Genomic DNA, 25,411 nt, shown 5'->3' with positions numbered 1-25,411 from the left:
AAAGGTAGACAGTTATTTATACTAGTAAAAAATAAGATTTCTCCTCAGTTTCTTTTCTGAATTATCAGAATTACTTTAGTGTTTTATGCATTATCTGCATGCATAAGTATCCATGTTGTTTAATTCATGTATACAGTGTCCTTTGTTTAAACTTCAGAAAAGGTAGTATAAAAATACTAATTCCTTTGTGTCCCAGGAGATGTTGGGAGTTTAAGGTCCTCATAAAAAATATTTCAAAATAATATTGAATACATATATGTTTTAAGGACACAAACATAAATAAGCACATATATATGTAACAGAAAGTATCAACTTTCCAAATATTTTATCTTGAAAACTTCAAATTAATTTTTAAGCCAATTTAAGTGAGAATATCAGCAAAGAACATTGAATTAAACTGCTTCTTAGTATTTCAGCATCAATATTAATTAACTAGGGGATTCTTTTTGTTTAATGTAATAATGATGCAACCAAAATTCCACTAAGATAAATAAATGTACACTTCAATTAAGGAATCACTGTTCTTAAGGCCACTTTAAAAAAATGCATACTTCTGTCACTGCTGAGGAATCCACATGAGAAAACACTCCCTTCTAATAACAAACATCAAATTATAATTTTAGAGAGTTCCTAAGGCTCAGAGAAGTTAGGTGACTTACATAGTCACACAGCAAGTATGTATCAGAAGAAGAAATGGAACACAGGTCTTTCCAATACCCAAGGTTAATCTATTCACTATACTATGCTGCCTCTCCTGATGATACCTTAATATAACAAAAAATATATTACATATCATTTTATCATAAATATGTATATATATATATATATTAAATATTCAAGTAGAATAACTTACCTCTGGACAAGTACTAAACTTAGGGACTGGTTCCTGAAGATTACCTCCAAACTTGGGTCCTTTCTCAGGTGACAAAGTTTTAGTAGTTTGCAAGTACTGATTATAGACACTCTTGAAAGATGAATGTAATTTAGAACTGAGGTCAGACTTTTGAAGAAAAGGACCAGGGGCATGGTGAAGTAAGGACCTGTCTTGCCAAAGGACAGTTTGCTGATTAGAGGTAGTGGGTTCACTAGAAATAAAAAGTGGTGTTTTGGAAGATCTAGTTTCTTCTTGGTCCTCTCCTTGATAAACTAAAGTAGAACAGTCTGGAAGTTGGAAAGTAACATGTTCTTTCTTTCCTGTTTTAAGAATCATCTCTTTATGTTGGGGTCCCTCCTCATCCTCAACCACTACTTCTTCTTCCTCAGTCTCAAGCTTTTCTCCATCATCGAAATTCATCCTTAAACGTTCTGACACTGATTGGAGAAGGGACAACACAGAGGAGGGTTGACTAGCACCATCTCTTGATTTTGCACTAGATCCACGGTGACCAGGTGAGACTTCACTAGATAGAATATCTTCCTGAGAGCTGTCATCTTCATAAATAGGAGATAAGGCTAAGGGATAGACTTTGTATCTTTTTGCCTCTACTGATAAAAACATTTCAGAACTGTCACTATCAAACATCTCACTGGATTTACTCTCCTTTTCAAAATGATGGACAAGGTCAGTTCTACTTTCAGACCTTTCACATACCAGAACATGTGGCAGACCGTTGGTGGAATCATTAGGAAACACCAGGGAATGTGCTCCCCCTTCTTCAACAGACGAATACTGACCCTCATCTTGAAGGGGTTCTTCATACAAAATGGTGAAAGAAGAGTTACCTTGCTCATCTTGGGGCATAAAAGCTAAACGTGATTGTTTATTTGCAGTGTCATAATCTAGACCTCTTTCTTTCCCACATACTGCAGTCATACAGAGATTATTTTCTGTCCTTAGTTTGGAATCTTCAGGTAATAAATCTGGTGTCATAAAGCCAATGTTTCCTTTACAATCCTTACTCAATGTAGGTAATTCACATCCCTCAAACTGTGACTCAGCTTTGTTGTCACATAGCACCACACTTTCTTTTGTTTCTATGGGTCTCATTTCAGATTTTTCAAAATTCTTTTCAGTATCTATTTGGTATACTTTTTCCACTTCAAACATGGTGGGTATCACTTTACTTTCTCCAAAATTACTTTCAGCTGTCTCTTGGCTCATTTTTCCTATTTCTAAGAGAGTGGGTCTTGCTGAGTCATCTTGTGTAATATTCAATTGAGTATCATCTCTGTGTGTTTCTTCCATTTTTAATTTGGAGTAGATCATTGTAGTTTTTCCAACAGTCCCTTTGATATCCTTTTCAAATTCCTTTTCCATTTCTAACATGACAGGTGTCATTTCATCAGTGTCCCTTTTAAATGTTTTTTCCTTTTTGAAATTGTCAAGTGTACCTTCTAGTTTTATATTATTTAAATCACTCTTTCCATATGATTTCCCCATTTCTAACACTGAAGGCATCAGCTCATTTTTTCCTACATTTAATTCAGCATCTTTTTTGCATGTTTTCCCCATTTCTAACATTGAGGGCATCAGCTCATGTTTTCCTACATTCGATTCAGTACTTTTCTTGTATACTTTTCCCATTTCTAGCATGGGTGGTGCCATCTCAATTTTGCCTTTACTACATTCAATATCTTTTCTGTATGCTTTCCCCATCTCTAACGTACCAATGGGCAGTGATTTATTACTATGTCCTGGTAGGCATTTTTCGTTAATACATACAAGACTATCAGAAAAACTGCTTTTGGATGTGCTAGGTAAGTGGGTATATATTTCTTCATTCATGAAAGGGGGCCCCTTGAAATTTAAGACAAGAGTTGCAGTATCTTCGGTCTGAGACTTGTGGATACCCACTCTCTCTCTCTGAGATGGTGCCTTTTGTGCTTCACTTTCTTCTTTGTTCCAGGTTAATGGCACACCTTTATTATTTAAATCTTTATGGGATATGTTCTCTGACAGTAAAACATCTGATTTTGGCAATGCTGTACTATCAGATTGTTCCAATCCATTTCCAGTATGTAAGGTTTTTTGGTAAGGCACGATTTCTTTTCCTTTAGTTGAATCTGTGTCATTATTTAAATTGCTTTTAGCCAAAAGACTTTTTGATCCTTTATTTTCACTAACTTTAGTTATGCTTTGGGAGTCTGGCTGCTCTGAAGCCAAGAATCCTTTAACTATATAATGTGGTTTAATGATATCATTGTTCAGAATCTTTGTGGCATTGGCCTTTTCAGTATTTCTGGTATGGTTCCTGGGCTTAGTTTTTCTGTAATGACCATCTATCAGTTTTTGCTGAGCACCACGAATAACCTCACTGACCAATTCCCTTGCTTTGATTATTAATAAATTAGACATATCCATTTTATCAGTATCAATAAGGAGATTCCTCTCACCAACAGTAGTTAAAACACAGGCCTTTTCTTCTCTTTTGTCTTCTGACACATCTTCAACACAGCACTCATCCAAATGGTCTGGTAGCTGAATCAATGTCTTTTCTTTTTCTTCTGATGTATTTTTCCCAGTGGCCTCTTCTTTTAGGGTAACTGCATTACATCTCCCATCATTAACCCCTATTTGTGTGGACTTTAGCTCTTGCCTGACAGAGTCCAAAATTATACCAACCAACTTCTCAGCTGTTTTAACTAGATCACTATTGGAGTCCAGAGGTCTATCATGTGCTCTTTTCCTTGTTCCTGTGTCCTCATCTGATGCTTCAGAACACTGTTGGCTTGAGCTGTTAACTGACACCGTAGCACTAGCAACTGTTTGAGCATCAGCTTCCATGGCATTTTTCAGTACAACAGCAGTTCGATAATTAGGACCTCCCTTTCCTGTATGAATCTTAGGCACATCTTTGCCATCTCTATGACACAAAGTCATTTCTGCCATTGTCTGGTTAGCTTTTTCAAATTCCCAATGGCTGCTATCAGTGGACATCATCATAAATAAGGAAGTATCTTCATGTGAGAGTTCTGTAGTGACTTTCAAATTTTCAAAATTTTCTTTGGGTTTAGATGAATTCATGATCATGTTAGCTTCTTCAGGCTTACTGGTGGAAGATGAAACACTATTAGAACTGTCGCCCAATAAATTATTTTTTTCGTAATGTCTCTGAAATGTGGCCATTTCTTCTGCTCTCAGCATAGAAGAAACCTCAAGAGAACTTTTGGCTTTTAATTTTGAAGTGATTTTTGCCCCACTGATATCAGAACCCAGAAACTGTAAGGTGCCATCATCTTCTTGGGGTTTAGGTAATATATGAGAGGAGCTGATCCCGATTCCACATTTATCAGAAACTATTTTAGTGCCCTCAATGTGTGTAGGTTCACGAGGATCAAGAGAAATTTTGTTCTCATCATATGTCACTGACCCTATGACTTTACTGTCATGGTCATGAAGCAAATCCTCTGCCCCCCCACTCTCAAGAACAACTGGGGCTTTACTTTGGGATGTATGATAACTTTGTGTTGTTGCCTTCAGGTGTTTATCTTTAAATTCAGAGTCAGATGAAGAAATCTCAGCTTGCCAAACCTCTTCAGAATCAAGATCAGGAAGCACTAGATTAATCTCCTTGAGTGTTGTAGAATGAACAATTTTGTCTTGTTCATGACTCATATTCTTTAAAACTGGAGCTTCCCATTTTCTGAAGATGCCACCTTCAAAGTCAAAGGTAGGAGCTGAATCATAAGAATCAGTCTTTTCACTTTCAAGGATGGGAGATATTTTCCCATTAATATCTGAAGAGCCAGGTAAGACTTTGGTCAGTTCAAGATTCTCAGATTCAAAGGAAGATACTGAAATGTGATTTCTATTAACTATTTCAAATTTCAGTTCTGGTCTTATGCTACTTTGTATACAATCTACCTTTTCTGATTCATTAACAGATTTTATAGAGGGATGGTCATTTTGAATTACTATAATGCCTTGAGAGACTTCATCTGATGACCCAGAATCAAAGCTCTTGTTTTTTGCTATACTATAATCAGTATCTTTCACTAAAGAATCAATCATTTCATTTTTTGCATGTAATATGTTATCTAAGGTTAAGAGTCCACTAGTTGAAAGCATTTCATTTTCCTCTGTGTTTTCTTTAACTTGAATATTTATTTGTGAGTCTTGAATAACTGAACTGTTTTCTTCATTCAAATATCCAGTATCTGTTTCATCTTGATGATGAAGAATAATGCTGGCAAAATGATAAGATACTGAACATTTATTCTTTGGCAGTTCAAATTTATTGTGTAAAGTTGTTTTACTTGAACTTGGCAAATCTTCACATTCATATTTGACTGTCTCATATTCTCTATTAGGTAAACCTACATTCAGCTCAGAAAGAACTACACTTGGGGGTTGAAAACATTCTCCTCTTTGCTCTGATGCTCTATCATTCTTCAAAAGATTGTTTTCTAAAGTGGTTTTTGGATTCACTATCCTCTGAAAAGCAGGATTTCTAGGGTCTTTGGTATTTCCAAAAAACACTGATCCTATCATATCATTGTCTATTTTGTAAACTGGTACATAATTTAAAGGACGATTATAACAGGACTCAACTATAGAACTAGAGATAGTTTCAGTAGATGATGGTGGCTTGATTAATACAGATTCCTTATAATTACTGTTATTTAAAATGGCATCTTTTAAAGGGCCTTTGAGCAGATCCTTGTTATTCTTGATTGGTGAATCTGGAGAGATGACAGCCTCCGACTCACTTCCAGTTCCAGTTTGAGAACTTGTACTAGAATCAGAAGTTTCATCTGCTCTTTGTACAGAAGTTGAAGTCTCTAATTTGGTCTGTTTCTTCAAAATTTTCAAAATCTGTCTGGGACCCCGGTAAGTTGAATATGTAATTGAAGATATTTCAGGTTCACATTCTACTTTTCTATAATGAGAAATTTCAGAGTATAAGGAAAGGTAATTAATGCACTATATTAATATCATAAGTTGTACTCAAAGTCTCATCTTCAACCATCACTCAAAACTCAACAACAAAGCAGACATCTCGATAGAACCCAATTCAATAAGCATTTGTTAAACCCCTATTATTATTCTATCTTCAGAAGGTACAAAGACAGAAATCAAAGTCCCTGCCATCAAGGAGCTTATGTATGTTATCTCATTTAATCTTCACAAGATATTTGTAAAAAAATGTAAATCAAATAATAATAGCTAATATTTATATAGCACCTACTATGTGCCAGGTACTGTGTTAAGTATTTTACAAATATTATCTCATTTGATCCTCACAACACTGGGAGATAGGTGCTATTATCCCTATTTGCAGATGAAGTAACTGAGACAGAGGTTAAGTGATTGGCTCAGGGTCACACAGCTAATACTTCTCTGTGGACTAAATTTGAACTCATGTCCTCCTGGCTCTGGGCCTGATGCTCTATCCATTGTACCACCTAAGTACGTGGTTTTATTCTTCCTACATAGATGGTATAGACAAGGATCAGAAAGGTTTCAATGATTCACATAACATTACAAAGATAGTAAGAGACAAAGAAGGAATTTTAATTCAGGGTTGCTGACTCTAAATGCAGTGTTCTTTACATTGCATCACAGCTATTTCTCTCTCTATGCCAATTTGAAAATTACTTTATTAAAAGCTAACTTTAGGCAATAGCACTGAAGTTAAACCTGCGTGGGGCTACGATTTCTCTGTACTACTTATTTTTAAAGGAAGTGATAGTTTTTTTAATTTCATTTTTTTGTTTTTATCACAAAAGCATTTTATTATTTTCCAGTTCCATGTAAATATAGTTTTCAACATTTGTTTCCATAAGATTTTTAGTTCCAGATTATTTCTCATTCCTTCCCTCTGATAGAAAGCAATCTGATATAGGTAATATCTATACAGGGAAGTGATAGTTTTTTACAAATTATTCATGTTAGAATTTCAGAAATATGATTTAACCTACTTAGAAGCATTTTAAAATATCTTGTACATATAAATGCTTAAGTCATACATTACAAAATACATTGAACTAGAATTCAAAAGAGAAGCCTAGTATATAGCAGAAAAAACACTGGACTTGAGCCCACAAAGAACATGGATTCCAATTTCCCTTTTGACAGCAAGTTAACTTCTCTGAACCTCAGTTCTGAAATTTGTAAAACAGGGATAATGATATTATCTACCTCATTCTCTACCTCACAGAGTGTGATTAGGAACAAACGAGAACACAGATAAAATAGTTTGCAAACCTTTAAAGCATTAGAGGAATATTAGCTGTTATTGTCATTAGTAGGTCTACTTCTACCATTATCTATGTCAGTGCTTCTTAAACTTGGAATTGGAAATCGAGGGAATGCCCATCAATAGGGGAATGGCTGAACAAGTTGTAGTATATGAATGCAATAGAATACTATTGTGCTATATAAGAAATGATAGGCAGGTTTTTCAGATGAAGAAATTAAAGCTATCTATAGTCATATGAAAAATGCTCTAAATCACTATTGATTAGAAAAATGCAAATTAAAACAACTCCGAGGTATCACTTCACACCTACCAGAATGGCTAATATTACAAGAGGAGATAATGACAAATATTGGAGTGGATGTAGGAAATTTGGGACACTAAAGCACTATTGGTATTGTATAATGATCCAACCACTCTGGAGAGCAATTTGGAACCATGCCCAAAGGACTATAAAACTCTGCATACCCTTTGGCCTAGTAATACCACTACTAGGTCCTAACAAGATTTATAAAAAAGAAAAATGACCTAAATATACAAAAATATCTCTCTTGGTGGTGGCAAAGAATTAGAAATTGAGGGAATGCCCATCAATTAGAAAATGCCTGAACAAGTTGTTGATCCCTGTTTCTATTGTGCTATTCTTATAGCACAAGAGGGATGCTTTCAGAAAAAACTAGAAAGACTTACATGAGTTGAGGCAAAGTGAAGTGAGCAGGACCAGAAGAACAGCATATAGTAACAATTTTGTACATAAATCAACTGTGAATGACTTGGCTATTTTCAAGCAATACAACGATTTAAGACAGTTCCAAAGGACTTATGATGAAAAATGCTCTCCACCTTCAGAAAAAGAACTGGAGTCAGAATGCAAATTGAAGCAAACTTTATTATTCTTGGGTTTTTTTTTGGGGGGGTGGTTGTATTTTCTTTCATAACATGACCAATATGGAAATTTATTTAGCATGACTGAAGTGTATAACCTATATCAAACTGTCTTCCTTCTCCCTGAGGAGGGAGCAGAAGGAGGGAGATAATTTAGAACTCTAAAGGAATGTTAAAAATTGTTTCTACCTATAATTGGGAAAAAATAAAATATTTTTTTAAAAAAGAGAATTATCATCACAGCGATATTAATAAAGTCTCTGGAGGCTGATGAGATCACCAAGTGAACTAGTGTAGAGGGAGAACAGAAGAGAGCCAAGGAAAGAATTGTGAGGGACACCTGGAAAAAACCAGAAGGGTGTGATATCTGTATAAGGCATTCTTAATAAATGCCTATTAAACTGAATTTTGTTTGGAAAAATCTTAATCTTAGACCTCAATTTCCTTACTTGTAAAATGAAAATAATGTACCAGAAAGTCTTTCACTTTTAAATCATGTTTTTCTTCTATAATTATAAACCTCATCTCTGTAACGATTGGAATAACGCCACCTGCTGGAGACTTACTGTAGAAGAGTTCCACCCATGAAGCGAAGGTCTTTGAGGGCAAGACCAGGAGTCTTTTCTTTGGCGTCAGGAAGTGACGTGGGCTAGTGGGAGGAGGAAGGAAGAGACTGGCGCTCAGTCTCACTCTCTGGCCTTTGGACTCTGGTGGAGAGTGGAGCGAGAAATATGCTCTCCCTTTAATAGATAGGAATCTAGGCCTTTCTCTCTCTTTACCAAATTCTTATTCTCCTTAATAAATGCTTAAAAGTCTAACTCTTGCTAAAGCTTATAATTTATTGGCGACCCCTCACTAGATATTTTAGACAGTTTAGCTAGAATTTTAGCCCTTAACATCTCCTCAGCTTCTTGAACATAATGGCAATTTGTTTATCTTTATTTTCAGCACCATTACATGCACTGGGAGTAAATAAAATATTTGTGATAATAATATAAATTGAACCTCGGTATTTTGTCTGTTTTTAAAATATGCAGCACCCAAATTTCAACTCTGATTTATCTTCCTTATGTTATACTGCAAGAGTGGAAAATGAATTCTGGCTCCTCTTACTTTATTCTGTCCAATATTAGGAGAGAAAACCTCTCAAATAATAGTTTTTAATTCACAAGAATTTTTACAGACATTTTTAAGTGTCCAATTCTACATTTTTTAAAACTATGGACTGGTTAGTGGAAGACACAAAGCAACATTTTTATAGAATTTCAAAGAACTGGAGAAGGGTAAGAGAACCACAAATGGTAGAGACCTTGGATCCAGAGCTATGTCTCTTATCACTGTGAAATGATAGAAAGAACTTGTTTGAAAACACATTTATCATAGCAGTTTTTCTCCTCATATTCTAGGATGCAAGCTTGTGGAAAAGCAGGGACTGTTCTTTTTTTGTTTCTATGATCCCACTTATACATAACAAGTACGGTATAAATGTTTGCTGAATTGAACATAGCCAATAACTTTCTTTGGTATGAGATGTAGAATGGAACAGTAATACTACAAAAGAAAGAAGTGATAAGAAAGTTACGTAAAACTGTTGTCATGCAAACTAAACTTGGAAGCTAAATTTTGTAGGTAAACTTGCAGAATACAATTTATTTTTTCCAGAAAAAGTTATGACACAAATTCCTCACCACTGTTCTCAAACTTGTATCAGAGTTTACTTCTAGGAATTCTATTAAATTCCATTTAAGCAGCTTTGCCTTTAAGACAGACAATAATAGGTAACAATTTACTTTGACAAAATGGGGATAGAAGTATTCTGGTCTGGGTCAAAGTAAGACCAGTAGTTTAGGTCCAATACCGGAACAAAATGGGACACTTGCAGATCATTCAACACTTAACAAAAGATTTACTTAGCTATCACAGAAGGATATTTAACAAGAGATATTGAGGATACATCTAATTAATTTAGCCAAGCAAAGCTCCCATGCCCAAGTTCCACATTGTTTTCCACCAGCCAAGCATCAGGGTGCCTAAAAAGGCTTGAGACTTCTTTGTAGACACATTGGTGTGGGTCTTTAGTTCTCCCTGAACCAACTAAGTTGTGAAATGGTCTTAATACCTTTTAAGGAAAATTTAGTCTAATTTACAGGAGCAGGGGTTAGGATACTGCTTCTACCACAAGGAGTGGAAGGAGGTTATGGGGAGTTTCAATTCTTCACTCATTTAATCCATCAAAAAATTCACTGCTAATTATTATTTGGTTAAATAAGCCTTAGTGAAATTTTAATGACTAGGTAGTTCTCAATAGACAAATGTTACCAACTGAAGATTTTAAGATAAAAACTTTCTCATTTAAACATGTAAGCTAATGCCAATCTAATATCAATCTAATTACATTTTATTTTTCCATATGCAAAAACAGGTCATGGACTAATTTTTAAAATTATGTTTCAAAGGTTATATTTATATTATGTAATTATTCTCAATTTATTCTGGCTAAATATTTCATATAGTTCCAAAATATAAGCAAGAGCTAAAATTAAATGCTAGGTGGCACAGGGGATAAAGCATCGGCCCTGGATTCAGGAGGACCTGACTTCAAATCTAGCCTCAGACACTTGACTTACTAGCTGTGAGACCCTGGGCAAGTCACTTAACCCTCAATGCCCTGTAATAAATAAATAAACAAACAAATCATTTTTTAAAAGAGTTAACTCTTTTTTTTTTATAAATGACAAAGTGAAATCTTTGCTGAAATGTATATGAAATTGATGATAAAATAAAGACTTTGTATTTCTCTGAGATTTCAAAATTACATTGCGAAACTATGATGCATTTTCCATACTACCTGGATTTAAGACTAAACAATTACTTTTACTAACCTACATAACTGCTAGCTACTAAAATTTTAAAACATTGTTATTGGCAAGTATTTTATTACAACTATATACTAATTGTTACTGCCCATTATAAAAGTTAGTGAAAGGAAATGTACTAAGACTCAGGAAAGAAAGTGAGCTTGTCTTGACAAGTTTGTTGTAGATGCTTTATGAGTTTCAATTAAGATTAAACAAACACGTCTGAATTAACCAATAGAACAGGGAGTTAACTATGTAAATACAAAGTAAGCTATTAAAAATTAAAATATTGATGCTAACATATTATTAGTCAAATTTCACATAATTCAACCCATTTAGGAAAGTCAGTATTGGCTGTGGTATGAAAAGCCAAGTTTGGAGGCCTGTTGAGTTTGAGTGCTTGTTTTCTTTACTGAAATCACTTTCTAATGTCATATCTATGAAAAGTCACTGTGATTTTCTTTTTTCAAATGATAAAGTAAGAAAATCTATACAAGGAATAATAGGAATAACTTACATTCTCTAATTTTCACTCCACAAATACCATCAGTACAGATACAAAAAATAAAGGATAGTAAATCCCTCCTCCTCCACTCTAACTTACTCCAAAGGCATTTCTTAAAGCAGCCAAGAACAAAGCTGTCTTTGATCTAAAGTAATAGTCGAAAAAGAGTGAAGTCTAAAAAGGCTTTCTGCCAACTTTGAGAGCCCTTTTGGTCTTCAATGGTACTTTAGAAAAGTCAGTAGTTATTTTTTCTTTTAATGTTATGTTAGTGTTCTAGGTGCTTCCACCAAAAATGATGTTATTCATTTAAATGAAATAAAAAGAAGTGGTAATTTCCATCACATAAATCAATACAACATTTAGAAATATTAGGTAGATTTATACAAATTTATACTAAATAGTTATTTTCTGGCACTATTAGCAGAAATCTGATAAACATGTAACTTTTTTAATAATTAAAGTTTTTTATTTACACTTTGTATTCAACAAACATGTTTTTCTTCTTTTTAAAAGAACTAATTATAACTTTAAAACTCCATTCTGTTCAGGAACATAAATCTTTCCATGTGTGGCACTCTTACTTTTAAAAATCTCATCATTTTCTAAAAGATCAAAGATTTTTCTATATCTTGTTCTAGCATTTAACTGCATTTTACAATTATTTAAAGTCACCCATTACACTTGACATGTTACAATTCAGTCATATACTTAATAGCATTAAGCTATCCTTCCACTTCAGGATTTGGTTCCTCCCTTATTAAAAGAAAATTAAAAAAAAAAACACCTCAATGATTTCTAGTGTCAACAAACAAGAGAGTGAAGAAATGAAATATCTGTACTTTCATGTTGCTGTTTGAAAGACTTGTTCCTCAAAAAAAAAGACTTGTTCCTCTCAATAGTATTCTTCAAGTAATTTCTCCCTCAACTATACAATGTCCTCACTTTCTCATCTTTTTTTTTCTACTCTAAGATAATACTACACCACAAAAGGTTAAGGGATCAGAAAGCGTAGTGACTAAGATTACTGCCTGTCCAGAGTTCTACTAATATTAATTTTTTTCTGTTAACTTTAAATCATTAAATTTAATCTCACAAATTCTATCTTCCCTGGCCCTAAACCCAGAAATAATCTGTTCCAAAGGAAAAAAAAAAGTCAGTCATTTGCTTTCCTAATTTTTTGAACAAATTATTCAATAACATTAAAAAGTTTTAGAAACAATAAAGAGTATTATCAGTACTCAAGGCCTGACCAGTAAACTGCAAAGTGCCATTCAGGTAAAAATAATGTATCCTGCCAGTTCATTCATTTTATTTTCATATATTCATCTTTGCATGGCACTATTGTCATCTAATAAAACAGAATCCCATTCCTCCAAAACCTGGAACACAGTAGTTGTTTGTAGAAGCCTTTTTTTATACCTTTCCAATAATATTTTTTAAAGTCACATAAAACAAATGAAAATCAGATACAAAGTTCCAGAAGATTAGGCCATTGAAGAGGCCCACAACAAGGAAGATCTTTATAGTAACTGACCATTAGAAATTTACGTGAGACTGATGCCACAAGCTAGATGCAAAAATTGATCTCAGTACTATGGAGTCATATCCTCACATATGGCCATCTAAGTGTTTTGATTGATAGTAACACTAACATCTCATATTTCCATATTATTTTTAAGGTTTACAAAATACTTTCCTAATAACAACATTCCTATGATCTAGTTAACGAGTGAAAGGCAAAATATACAGAGGAAAAAACTCTGGATTTGGAGTGCAAGGACCGTTCAAAAATCACAGCTCTTCTTTATTCTGTGTAACCTTAGGTTCACTTTACCTAAATCTATGGTCCTATAATCCTCGTAAGAGTGTGTTGTGCCATCTCCTTGTTACAGAGAGAAGAACTGAGGTTCAGAAAGATTAAAGGTTTTTCTCCATGTCAGTAACTGTTCTGTCAGCTTTTCCCTGATTCTAAACTAGCCTTACAAAAACGTTCTTTTCACTGCAACTTCTAATTTCTCTGCTATCCCCTTTTCCTTCATCTGCCTCATTAATTCTGAGATATCAGATGATCAAAACCTTAGTGTTAAAAGTCACTGTCAACCAGAAAGCAACGATAAATGAAATTTAACAGCTTTAAAATGTTAACGTATGTTAACAGAATCATATATCCAAATCAACACAAAACTTTTTTTTAGCAACATATTATATATAGAAGTAGATCTTATTAGTAGACATAGTGCTGGGACTAAAGTCTGCAAGACTTCAAATCAGGTCTCTGAAACTTTGTAGCTACATGAAGCCTTGACTGGTTACAACTTCAGGCAACTACCTAGAATTTATTCTATTAAAATAGATTACAATCTGCTTTCATCCTTGACAAGGAGATTCCTACACTGAAGAAATCTCAGCTCCTTTTTTTGGGTTGTTTTTCTTGGAGGAGGGGGCCAGAAGGGTTGTGGCAGGCATGTTATTCAACAATTTACTGTTTAAAATTAGATACAACTTCAGAGCACTTTAAATACCATTCTCTTCTCAGAAAGCATCTATGATTGGGGAAGGGAGCTGGAAAATCCAGCCATTCCAAGCGCTACACGTGAAAAGATCAAATCAGAAGGGAAACTTGGCAGGACTTGTGTAAGCAGAATGAATGGCATTGTAGCTTCCGGCCACCATGGAACATTATCTAATTTACTCTAAGTGGATAAAACTACCTACTTAAGTGTTTGAAAGGTAAGACTAGTAGGAAAAAATGTTGAAACAATTCAGTGAATACTCCAAAAAATAGTAACAAAGTAAAAGATTGTAAAAGGTTTATTATTCTAGAAAATAAACATCATTTATGGGTCAACAATGAAATTTTAAATTCAAGATTAGAAAGTGGGATCCAGGAAAAAATATCCAATTTTAGTATAAAGACTATAAAGGAAGGGAGGAAGAACTAGAGAAAAACTAATCAAGAGCAAAATGAAAAAGAAATCTGAATGTTAAGTGATACAAGTCAAGTAAATGATGTATAGAAAAATAAGGAAAAGAAATTTCAGCCAGTCTCTTAACTACTGATATTTCTGAAACAATTCTGTCAGAAGAACCATATTCTGTATCAAGATGACAACCATGCTTGATTAGAGTTTCTCTTCTTAAGCTAAATAACTCTGAATTAAAAGGCTTCTTATTGTCCCATTTTTTTTCTCTTTCCTCTTCAGTAAAATCAGTGTGACATATTATAAGATTGGGAAAGCTGATCCAGTTGCTACTGAAATGGTCAACAAAATTCAAATTCCCTTCTTCAAAGAAAATTTTCTAATTCTGAACAGAATCCATTTTAATTAGTCCTCCAGCAAAAGGCCCAACTTTGCTTTCTGAAAGTTAAATTTAATCCAGATTGTTAATCATTTCTTTTGTTTACCTTTATAAAGTAAGGAATATTATTCTCATGATAATGGGGCAGCTTCACTATAAACATTTAGACATGAATTGGTTGAAGAACTAAAAAAATTCCTAAGAATTTTAGAGAAGCCACCTTTCCTCATTTGTTCACTAGCTTTGTAATGTTGTCAGTCACTTCATGTCTCTGACTCTCATTTTCTACGTCTACAAAAAGAGAAAAATAATTCTTGCTACCTCATTCAAAAGAGCTATTTGGAGTATCAAAAGAGGTAGCAATGGTGTTGTTTACTGCTGTCAAAAGGCAATCACAATGTCAATGAGACATGTGAAAACCAAGTTTATTACAAGAGAAATGAACATGCAAGGGAACCCAAAGGGTTCCCCAATTTGGGGGATACCAGGAAGGGGTGTGACACGGGAGGGGGAACAGTGCAACAAAGATGGGGAAAAGAACTAGACCACACCCCACAGAGAGGAGTAATGTGATGGCAAAAAAACCTCATTCTTCTCCCTTTGGAACTACTAGACTATCAAGACAGGAGAGTCTGCTTATTTGCAAAGGACCCCAGCTGCACAAGAATTACCCCAGCCTGGCACAGACTGGCTGGCACCTGTCTTGCCTCCCAAGGACACAGAGGGAGTACAGTTTGGGGTACAACAATAAATGACGTCAGCTCAGGGGGAGCTTCATCCTTGACACATTCAGGGCCTCCTGCATGCTCTGGAAAATATGGCAACTCAAAAAGACAAGTTCAGTGGATACCTTAATAGCTTAATCAGCTTAACGCTGATTTTATCACCAAAACACTCATTGCATTGAAATATACCATATAGAGAGTTTTTCTTTCTCTTTCAACCCAGTGAACACCAGGCTGGAGAAGATTCAGGAAATTACAAGATGAGAGAAGGTACCCAACTATGTCAGAGCAAGGAATGTGAAAACTAGGGGGTAAAGCAACCAGAATGACTCATAAGTGGAATGGGAAATAACTGGAACTGTCCATAAGTGGAATAGATCATGTCAAAGGGTGGTGACTTTCCACTGATTAGGAGTTTGTGAACATGTCTCCAAAGGAGCTTTTTTTTTTTTTTCCAAAGGAGCTTTTTTTAATGGCAGAATCTCAGCACTGAAAAAGCAAACGTTCAGGGATAGATTAATCTCCTACTCATCTGGTCCAAACTGAACCTGAACAAGAATGCCCTTTACAAAATAAGGATGCCATTTCCTGTAGAGGTAGCTCATTACACTTTTAGACATTTCCAATCATTGAGAATATTTTCTTATATTGAGCTGAAATCCACCTCTTCAGAACTCATACCTATGATGCTTTGTTATGCGTTATGTACAAGGTGGGCCAAAAGTCACAAATGTTCTGATGTTTTAATATCTTTTAGAAAGTTTTTTCTTTATTTTTCACCATTTACAAAATTTGATTTTTCACATGGAATGTAAATTCATTTCCTATATATATACTCTATATGATGCTATGATACTATAAATTATAAACAATAAAGGAGTTATTAAATATTCATGACTTTTGGCCCACCTTTACAAGTCCAATCTCACAGCACAGCCTTTAAATAATTGAAGACAACTACTATACGTCCATCTATTTCTCTCTCCTCAGTTCCTGTCACATAAACTTGCTCTTCCTCCTGCTTTCAATATTTCTGTTGCTGGCTGCTATCATTTATCAAGTGTCCACATCTGAAACATTATTATTACTTTTTAGCCCTCCTTTCCATTCACCTATCATATATAATCAATTATCAAATCCTGCTGATTTCTAGGCAACGTTCTAAGATATAAGTTGCATAGAAGGTGTCAATTTATGCTGGCAGAAGAAGATTTCTCACCTAGATTTTTCCATACCAACAAAGCCATAGGTCTAATCCTAATCCCTATTCTGAAATACCTCTGAAATCTTTCTTTTCTTCTTTCTTCCAGTTGCCATTACTGAAATATCCTTCTACCAGGTCTTGTTTCCATGGTGTCCCCTCCTCTCCTTTAGCTCACTGTAGCATGAATTAGGACAGCCAGAATGATCTTCCTTTTATATGGACTTAGTCATCTCACTACTCTGCTTAAAATCAAGTTCCATTTCTTTGCCTAGCATGCCATACCTTTTCAGCCTCTCTTTTATTAATGGCTCCGTGGAATCTTCCCTCTAACTAAACTAGATAGATTTGTCTCTGCCCACTGAACATGGCTTGTACTTTCCCATCTCCATGTCTTTGTTCATGTTGCTCCGTATTCTTGTTTTCTCCCACTCTTTTTTTTAGTGAATACCTACAAACTTTGAAAGTCCAATACAAAAACAATATCTCCATCCTTCTACCAAACTGTCCTCTCCAAAGTTACCAATGATCCCTTAAGCACTAAATTCAATGGCCTCTCTGCAGACTTTGACACTATTGCTCAACCTGTCCTCCTTCATAACTCTCTTCTCTCTAGGTTTTTGGGACAGCACTCACTCCTAGTTTTCTTCTTACCTGACTGCTCCTTCTCAGTCTCAGTCTCCTTTGCTGCTGGATCACCCTCTACCATGTCCCTCAGGGTTCTAGCCTGGGCCTTCTTTACTTCTCCCTTTACTACTTCACTCAGAAGTGATCTCAGAAGTACTTTTTGGTCTAATGGCACTGGCCTGCTGGTAAGCAAGAAATTCCATCTTGGATCCAGGTATTTTCTCTGGCTGTCCCTCATGCCTGGAATCTTCTCTCTCCTCATCTCTTCCTACTGCCTTCTCAGGCTTCTTTTTAGTCCTAAGTAAATCCTGTCTTCTAAAGGAAAATTTCCCAATCCTTCTATTTTTTTTTTTTTTGGTGAGGCAATTGGGGTTGTGACTTGCCCAGGGTCACACAGCTAGTAAGTGTCAAGTGTCTGAGGCCGGATTTGAACTCAGGTCCTCCTGAATCCAGGGCTGGTGCTTAATCCACTGCGCCACCTAGCTGCCCCTTCCCAATCCTTCTTACCTTGAATATAGTTCCTCTTTTAATTATTTCTTATTTATCCTGTATATAGCTTGTTTATACATATTTGTTTGCTTGTTGTTTCCCTGACTAGACTGTGAGCTCCTTGAGGGCAGGGATTGTTTAACCATTCTTTTATCCCTAGCTCTTAGCACAGCACCCAGAATAGTAAGTGCTTAATAAAGGTGCACAGTTACAGCAATATTGTTCAATGAAGAACTATGAATGACCTAACTATTCTCAGTGATACAGTTATCCCAGACAATCCCAAAGGCCTAATGATGAAGCATACTATCCACCTTCCAAAGAAAGAATGGGTATTAATTGAACATGGACTAAAACATACTATTTTTCATTCTCTCTCTCATTTTTTGCTTTTTTTTTTTTGAGTCTTCTTATACAAAACAACTACTATGGTAATGTTTTACATAATTGCACATGTATAACCTATATCTGATTGCCCACTACCTCAGGGATGGGGAAAGGGAGGGAGAGATCGAACTTGGAACTCAAAACTTTAAGTAAAAATGTTTAATAAAAATAAAGTTAATGTTAACTGATATTGCAGAAAAATGATCTTGGTGTCCAAAAAGAATGCCAAGAATAGCAACTAGGAGACCTACATTCTAATCCCAGGTTTGCCAAAAACTTGTTGGATAAACCAGGATAAATGACTTAATACCCCTGGACCTTGGCTTCTAAAATTGATACTATCTGCTTCTTGTCATATCTGCATGAAAATACTTTGAAAAATATAAAGTCCTATCAAATGAAAAACATCAAGTACAACTACCTTATTGACTTGTAACTACCTTATTAGTTCATATATTTTTAAACAATGGAAAAGTTGTCTAAACAATGGTTTAAAAGATCATCTTATGATTTCAAGCCAAAAAGGCTAAATTTAAATTCATAAGATGTACTAATGCATTTGTTAACTAATCAGCTACATAGTATGGGGATAGAGTACTGAACCTGTAATTAGGAAGACAAGTTCAAATTTGGTGTGATACTGGTTAAGTGACTTAACCTCTGCCTACTTGGATGTCCTTTTTTATAAAATAAGGATGAAAAGAATGTCATCTATCATATTCCTGAGTTCAAATCCAGCTTCAGACACTTAATAGCTGTGTGATCCTGTGCAAGTCACTTCACCCTATTTGCCTCAGTTTCTTCATCTGTAAAATGATCTGGAGAAGGAAATGGCAAACCACTTCAATATCTCTGCCAAGAAAATCTCAGAGAGTTGGACAAGACTGAAAGAACTGAATGACAACTTCATAGTTTGTTGTAAGGATCAAATGAGTAATTGTAAATGAGAACACATGAGTATCTATCTGTAAAGCACTTATCAAAGTTACTGGCACATAATAAATGTTTGTTCCCTTTCCTCTAACTAAAAATGAATTCCTCTTTGGTTTTTATCATTTTTGCTTATGCTGCACCCCATTCATGGAATAGAACTTTCTTACTCCATCTCAGACAAAGTTCCTCCCTTCTTTTCTAGGACTCTTGAGATGCTACTTCTTTCAAGAAATCTTCCCTGCCTTCGCTTCCTCCTATCTCCTATCCAGGTGAAAGAAGTCATCTTTTTCCCTTCCAATTTCTCATAACATTGCTTCCTGGCTCTCCTTTGACTCATTACATTCTACCTTCTTTTACATTGGTATACATTTTGTTTTTTAATTTTCCCCCTACCTCTTCCTTACACCACTTAAATTCTTTGAGGGCAGGGAATATGTAATTTTTCATCATTTTATGTCAGCTTCCAGAACTTTGCCTTGCATGGAGTACACATTTAATAAACATTTATTGAATTGGGTAAAATGTTTAATCAATAGTTATATATGTTTTACAGTCACAAAATAAAATCTTTTAATCTTACATGAACTATTAATATTATTAGTAGTCGTTGCAACAATAATAATATCCTTATAGTTAGCCATTGTTGAACTTTTCACTGAGTAAGAGTCTAGTTGAGAAAGTTGAGAAATAAAAGCTAATATCAAATCTAATTTTTTAGCCTATTTCAAAATGACAAAAGGTTGAATCTATTAACAATAAATGAAATCTCTTGCAATTCACTAATTTTCTTCCATAGAGACCTAATTAAATAATAAAAATTTTGAAACTGTTTTTGAAAAAACACCTATCTAGGATACAATCCCTACAAGAGGATGGACAAAATAGCAATTATTTCCAAAATTAGGAAATCTAAAATCTAGTTATTCTTACTGAAATTATAATACCAAATACATATTAAGAATGTCCCAAGGAATAGCTATAAAAGGACCTACCGGGCCCACCTGTACAGTTCGTAGAACCATAGAAAGTTAGAACTGGGAAGTATTTTGAGAGAGTCTATCAACCAACCTACCTCATTTTCCAGATAATGAAGCTAAAATCCTGAAAACCAAAATGCCTTGACTCCGGTAAAATAACTAAATCAGGGGCAAGGCAAGATGTAGAGTTTACTGGTCTGCTACCTACTCATTAGCTCTTCTTTCATTCTCCCTTTCTGTGTATCTTCAATCACACACATTCATAAACAATGTAATATCCTTATCCAGTGACTTGGTGATCCAGTTTGAACAAGGTACACGTCATTATTGGTTAAACGATATATGGAACTTACTTCAGCAATTCACTGCTGTCTTGTGTTGTAACTTGTGAGATATCATCTGACAGACCACTTGAAGCTGGCAGATCTTTTTCTTCGGTTGTTGAATTTGTTTCTTCCAGAGGAGAACTACTATATATGCCACTTTCCTTTGCAAACTCTTCTTCATGGAGAACAATGAGATTTTGTGGCTCCTTCTCAGTTCTGTCACGTTCACTTTTGAGGGCTGGTTGCTGGGGGGGTTTTGCTGAGATATTAAATAAGTTACCAAGGAATTGGAAAAAGCCTTCTTTTGGTTGTTTATCATTGTCTACAGTCTTAGCAGCCGAGGGTAAGCTGGGAAAGTTGTCTGGCTTTTTTGAATCTTCTTCTGGTGAAAGATTAGCTGATTTCTCAGAATGGCTCCTACCGTCCTCACTTTGGGAAATCTTTAAAAACAAAATAAAAAGAGATGGTAAATAAAAATAAAATTTAACACATGTGTATATATATATATATATACACACATATATATGTACGTATATGTGTATGTGGTGTATATACATACACACACATAAGATTAACCTTAAGTGTAGGAATGTTGAAAGTAATCACAATTAGGAAGTGTCATGGAATTAAGGTAATAAGAATAAAGAAAGTTGATTTAAGATTCATAATTGGGGAAAAGTGTTAGCTTAATTACAATAAATCCCAATGAAATATATAAAATATTCAAACATCAGTTAGAATAAGAATAAAAATAAAAATAATAGCAACTTAATTACAATCGTACTCAACGATGACAGACCTTACTCCATCTTGGTTAGTCATGTGCCAAAGACTATGTCTCCACTGCACCCTTTCCTCCCCAAACCCCAACTAGCAATTGTAATTTTTGGACAAAGTTGTATTCTATGACTAGAAAACTTCTTTTAAAAAAAATCACCAGGGAAGAAGCGTTAAAAAGATAATTTTGTGTTTCAGGGCACTAAACAATTTCCCAGAGGCAGTTCAGAATGCTTTCCAACCTCTGTTCAATGCTGGGTTTAAGTTCCGGTAAAACAAATTACTATTCATACACATCACTATGGCTTCATAGTAAAGAAAGTTAACTTAGACACATCAAAGGGTTATTATATTATTCTTTAAATAAGAGAGGTTAAATTAAAACATCAGAAAAAAGCTCCCAAAATATTGCAGAGGTAGAAGAGTTAAATTATCTCAAGGCATTTCTAGCCCATACAAACCAAATTTCCTAAGAAAATATTCTTCAAAAAGGTTTGCTGATTTTGGTCTGAATTAACAAAGTTTCACAGAATGGACTAAAACCCAATGTCAATCAGATAATAAACATTTATTAAATAACTAATATGTGACAAGAGCTGTGCTAAGCATAGTTGACCCAAGAGGCAAAAGATAATCCCTGCATTCAAGGAACTCACAGTCTAAGGCAGAAGACAACCAACAAACAAATATGTATGAATTGTACACCAAATAAATAGAAAATAAATACCAGAGGGCCTGTACTAGAAATAAGAAGGGTTAGAAAAAATTTCCTGGAGAAGATGGATAGTTCGCAGGGACTTAAAGTAAGGCAGCAACCAGAGGGAAGAGTATTCCAGACATGGATGGTAAGAAAAGTGCCTGGAGATGAGAGATGGAAAATTTTGTTCACGGAACAGCCAGGAGGCTGATGTCACTGGATCAAAGAGAACCAGTTGAGGAACAGAGTATAAGACTGGAAAGGTATGACAGAGCTGGGGTTCTGAAGGGCTTTGAATGCCAAAAAGGATTTTTTTCTTGATCCTGGAAATGATGGGGAGCCCCTGGATTTAATGGAGTAGGAGAAGATGACATGATCAGACCTTTTAGAAAAATCACTTTAGGGCCTGAATAGAGTATGAATAGGAGTGGAGAGACACACTTGAGGCTGGAAGACTCCCCAGATGGCTATTGCAGTTGTCCAGGTATGAGGTAATGAGGAGCTGCACCATTATTGTGGTGGTGGCAGTGTCAGAAGAGAGAAGGGAAAGTGAAACAGAGTGAGAAGTCTGGGACGACTCTCAGGTCGCCAGTATGAAGGACTAGGAGGATGGTGTTTTCCTCTAAAGTAATAAAAAAGGTAGGTTTTGGAGGAGTGTTTACAGGGAAAGACAAACAAGCGGGTCAGCTAGGTGGCGCAGTGGATAGAGCACCAGCCCTGGATTCAGGAGGACCTGAGTTCAAATCCAACCTCAGACACTTGACACTTACTAGCTGTGTGACCCTGGGCAAGTCACTTAACCGCAATTAACACACACACACACACACACAAGATAAACAAGTTCTCTTTTTGGACATGTTGAGTTTAAGATGTCTACTGGATACGGCAGCTAGGTGGCGCAGTGGATAAAGCACTGGCCCTGGATTCAGGAGGACCTGACTTCAAATCCAACACTTCACTCAGACACTTGACACTTACTAGCTGTGTGACTCTGGGCAAGTCACTTAACCCTCACTGCCCCACAAAAATAAAAAAAAATGTCTACTGGATAGCCATTTTGAAATGTCTGACAGGCAGCTGGAGTTGCAAGATGGGAGGACTGCAAAGAGGCTCAGTCAGGACAGGAAGATCTGAGAACTGTCAGCATGGGGATGATAATTAAATCCATGGAAGCTGAGATCACCAAGTGATGTAGTAGGGAGAGAGAGAAGAGGGCCCAGGTTAGAACCCTGAGGGACATGTTTGGTTAGAGGGTATGATCTGGAGGAGGACCCAGGAAAGGAGATTGAGACTGAGGAGCAGTCAGATGGGTAAGAGGACAAGTAGGAGTGAGTGGTATCTCAAAACCAAGAAAGAAGAGAGTATGAAGGAGAAGAGTTTGAATAATAGTGTCAAAAGCTGTAGAGAGGTCAAAGAAAAAGAGGACTGAAAGGCTATTGGATTTGGTGATTAAGAGCTCATTGGTGACTTTGGAGAGGACAGTTCTAGTGGAATGATGAAGTTGGTAGCCAGACTGCACAGTGTTAGGAAGAAAGTGAGAAGAGAAAAAATGTAGTAGGTGGCCTTTTCAAGAAGTATATGACATTAACAGGCAGAAGAGATATAGAACGATAGTTAATAGGGATGGAACAATCAAAGTGAGACTTTTCAGATAGCAGACAGTAAGCCAGTAGACAGAGAGCAACTGAAAATAAGTGAGGGTGGAAATGACAGAGGGGATGGCTCTTGTCACGTATTAGTTATTTAATAACTTAACAGACTGTTGGAGATGGGATGGAATAAAGTTACTTGAGCAAGTAGAGATGTTAGCCTTATTAAGGGGGTAAAGACACCTCATCATGTGAGATGGGTGGAGGAGCAAGTGGCTGAAGGCATATAAGTAATGTGAGATCAATAAGAGGGAAAAAAGACAGAGATCACAGCAACAGGCTTCAGGGTTTTTTCCCTGTAATACATGAGGCATGTTTCTCAGCTAAGAGGGCAGAAGGAACAGAAAAAAGCCAAAGAAGTTTGAGAAGGGATGAGAAGCTTTAGAAGAGCCACTGTGGAGAGTGAGGTAGTGAGTTGGTGGGACTGGAATAGTAGGACTAACTAAAAGTAATGAGGGTCCAGGTGAGGTTGTGTAACATAACTCTGTAGTAAACCCAATCAGAATGTTTGTGATTTTCTCCACCTTTATTCAGCAGCATTTATGTAGGAGCGAAGACAGTGTTTGGTGGAATGATCCAAGGCTGAGGTTTAGCAAGACATAATGGACAATATGATGGGGGGCACTAGAAATTCAAGAGAAGGAGTCAGAGCTGAATTGGTTCACCAAAGGGTCAAGATGGGAAAAAGAGTAGAGACTGGCTGATGCAGAGATGGCCTAGAAGAGAGGGGTCAAGGGATTGGAAGTTACAGCATGGGTTAAGAATAGGGTTTTGTCAGATAAGGCATAGGATTGGATAAGGGGTTTGGAATTCTTTAGCAAAGGGAAGTGGTACATTTGTGGATGATGCCAAGATCAAAACTATGATGACCATCTTTGAGTGTGGCTGAGTAGAGTACAGGAATAGGTCACAGGAAGTGAGAGCTTGAGGGACTGAATAGTCAAGATGTTTGAGGGAGAGTCAATGTTGAAGTTTCCTAATATGAGGGCAAAAGTCGGGAAGCAAAGAAAAATTGTGAGCCATGTGCTGAACTCACTGAGAAAGGAAAAGGAGTAAGTAGACAACAGCTACCAGGATTCTGACCAGATGATAAACATGAATATCAAGAACCTCAAAGGAGTAGAGTTTACTGACTGATGGAGGTAGAAAGAGAACCTGAAAGTAGCAATGAAGGGCAAGCAGTAATCCAACTCCCCTGCCTCACCAAGTGAGCTGAGGAGAATGAATGAAAGTACAGCCAATACTGTGTAAAAAAAATTAATAATTAGCTAATCTAACCTGGAAAAATTTATAATTTGACTTATTAAAAATTATAGGTTATATGAAAAATTATAAATGTATGAAAAATTATAGGTTTAGGACAATTATAATTGGGCCATAAGTCCTGCTGCGGTCTCCATTCAAATGTAGAATATTTTTACTGACTAGGGCTAATTTGGGGCTAATCTGACTGGAGGACTAATCTGGGGACTTTTGACTATTTTGACTATCTGACTGCTATTAATTTCATATGGGCCGTTTATAAAGTTCCACCACACTGCTCCCAAATTGATAAGCTGAAGATTAAGAAGCCTCTTAATTAAATAATCAAAGCAGAGTTTATTTATGAGATACTATTTAAAATTAAGAATACAGGGAAATAAAATGTACAACCTGACTGCATTGCAGTGCGTCTCTTTTCCACCTGCTGAGCCTGGAACTTCTTTAATATAATAAGGGCCTTAGCCGCCTCTTGCCTTAGGGCACTCAGGTCCTTTATTCTAACTCCGAGCCCCTTTCACTTTGTAAATCCCCCTGCTTCTAACTTTCCTCTCCTTACTGCCACCGCTGAAATCCTGTGTTTCTCTCTCACCGACCTTCTGTCCGTCTGCTCCATCAGTCTGCCCTTCGGCCTCTCTTTTCTCCGCTCCTAGTCCTTGTAGCCCCGTCTCTAGTC

General features: G+C 35.9%; 1 protein-coding gene across 1 annotated transcript in view; it reads right to left on the bottom strand.

Moving 5' to 3' along the window:
- Positions 1 to 25,411, bottom strand: part of CRYBG3 (crystallin beta-gamma domain containing 3) — a 144,018-nt gene that overhangs the window by 73,493 nt on the left and 45,114 nt on the right. Inside the window, exons 3-4 of the mRNA XM_043997303.1 lie at positions 20,380 to 20,792; positions 854 to 5,819 (exon numbers count right to left, since the gene is read on the bottom strand). Coding sequence (XP_043853238.1) covers positions 854 to 5,819; positions 20,380 to 20,792 — 5,379 coding nt within the window. The remainder of the gene's footprint in view (positions 1 to 853; positions 5,820 to 20,379; positions 20,793 to 25,411) is intronic.

The sequence above is a fragment of the Dromiciops gliroides genome, chromosome 3, assembly GCF_019393635.1.
Source record: "Dromiciops gliroides isolate mDroGli1 chromosome 3, mDroGli1.pri, whole genome shotgun sequence".
Classification (NCBI taxonomy): Eukaryota; Metazoa; Chordata; class Mammalia; order Microbiotheria; family Microbiotheriidae; genus Dromiciops; species Dromiciops gliroides.
Note: the sequence above shows the minus strand (reverse complement) of the source record. Positions and strands in the feature narration are given on the sequence as shown.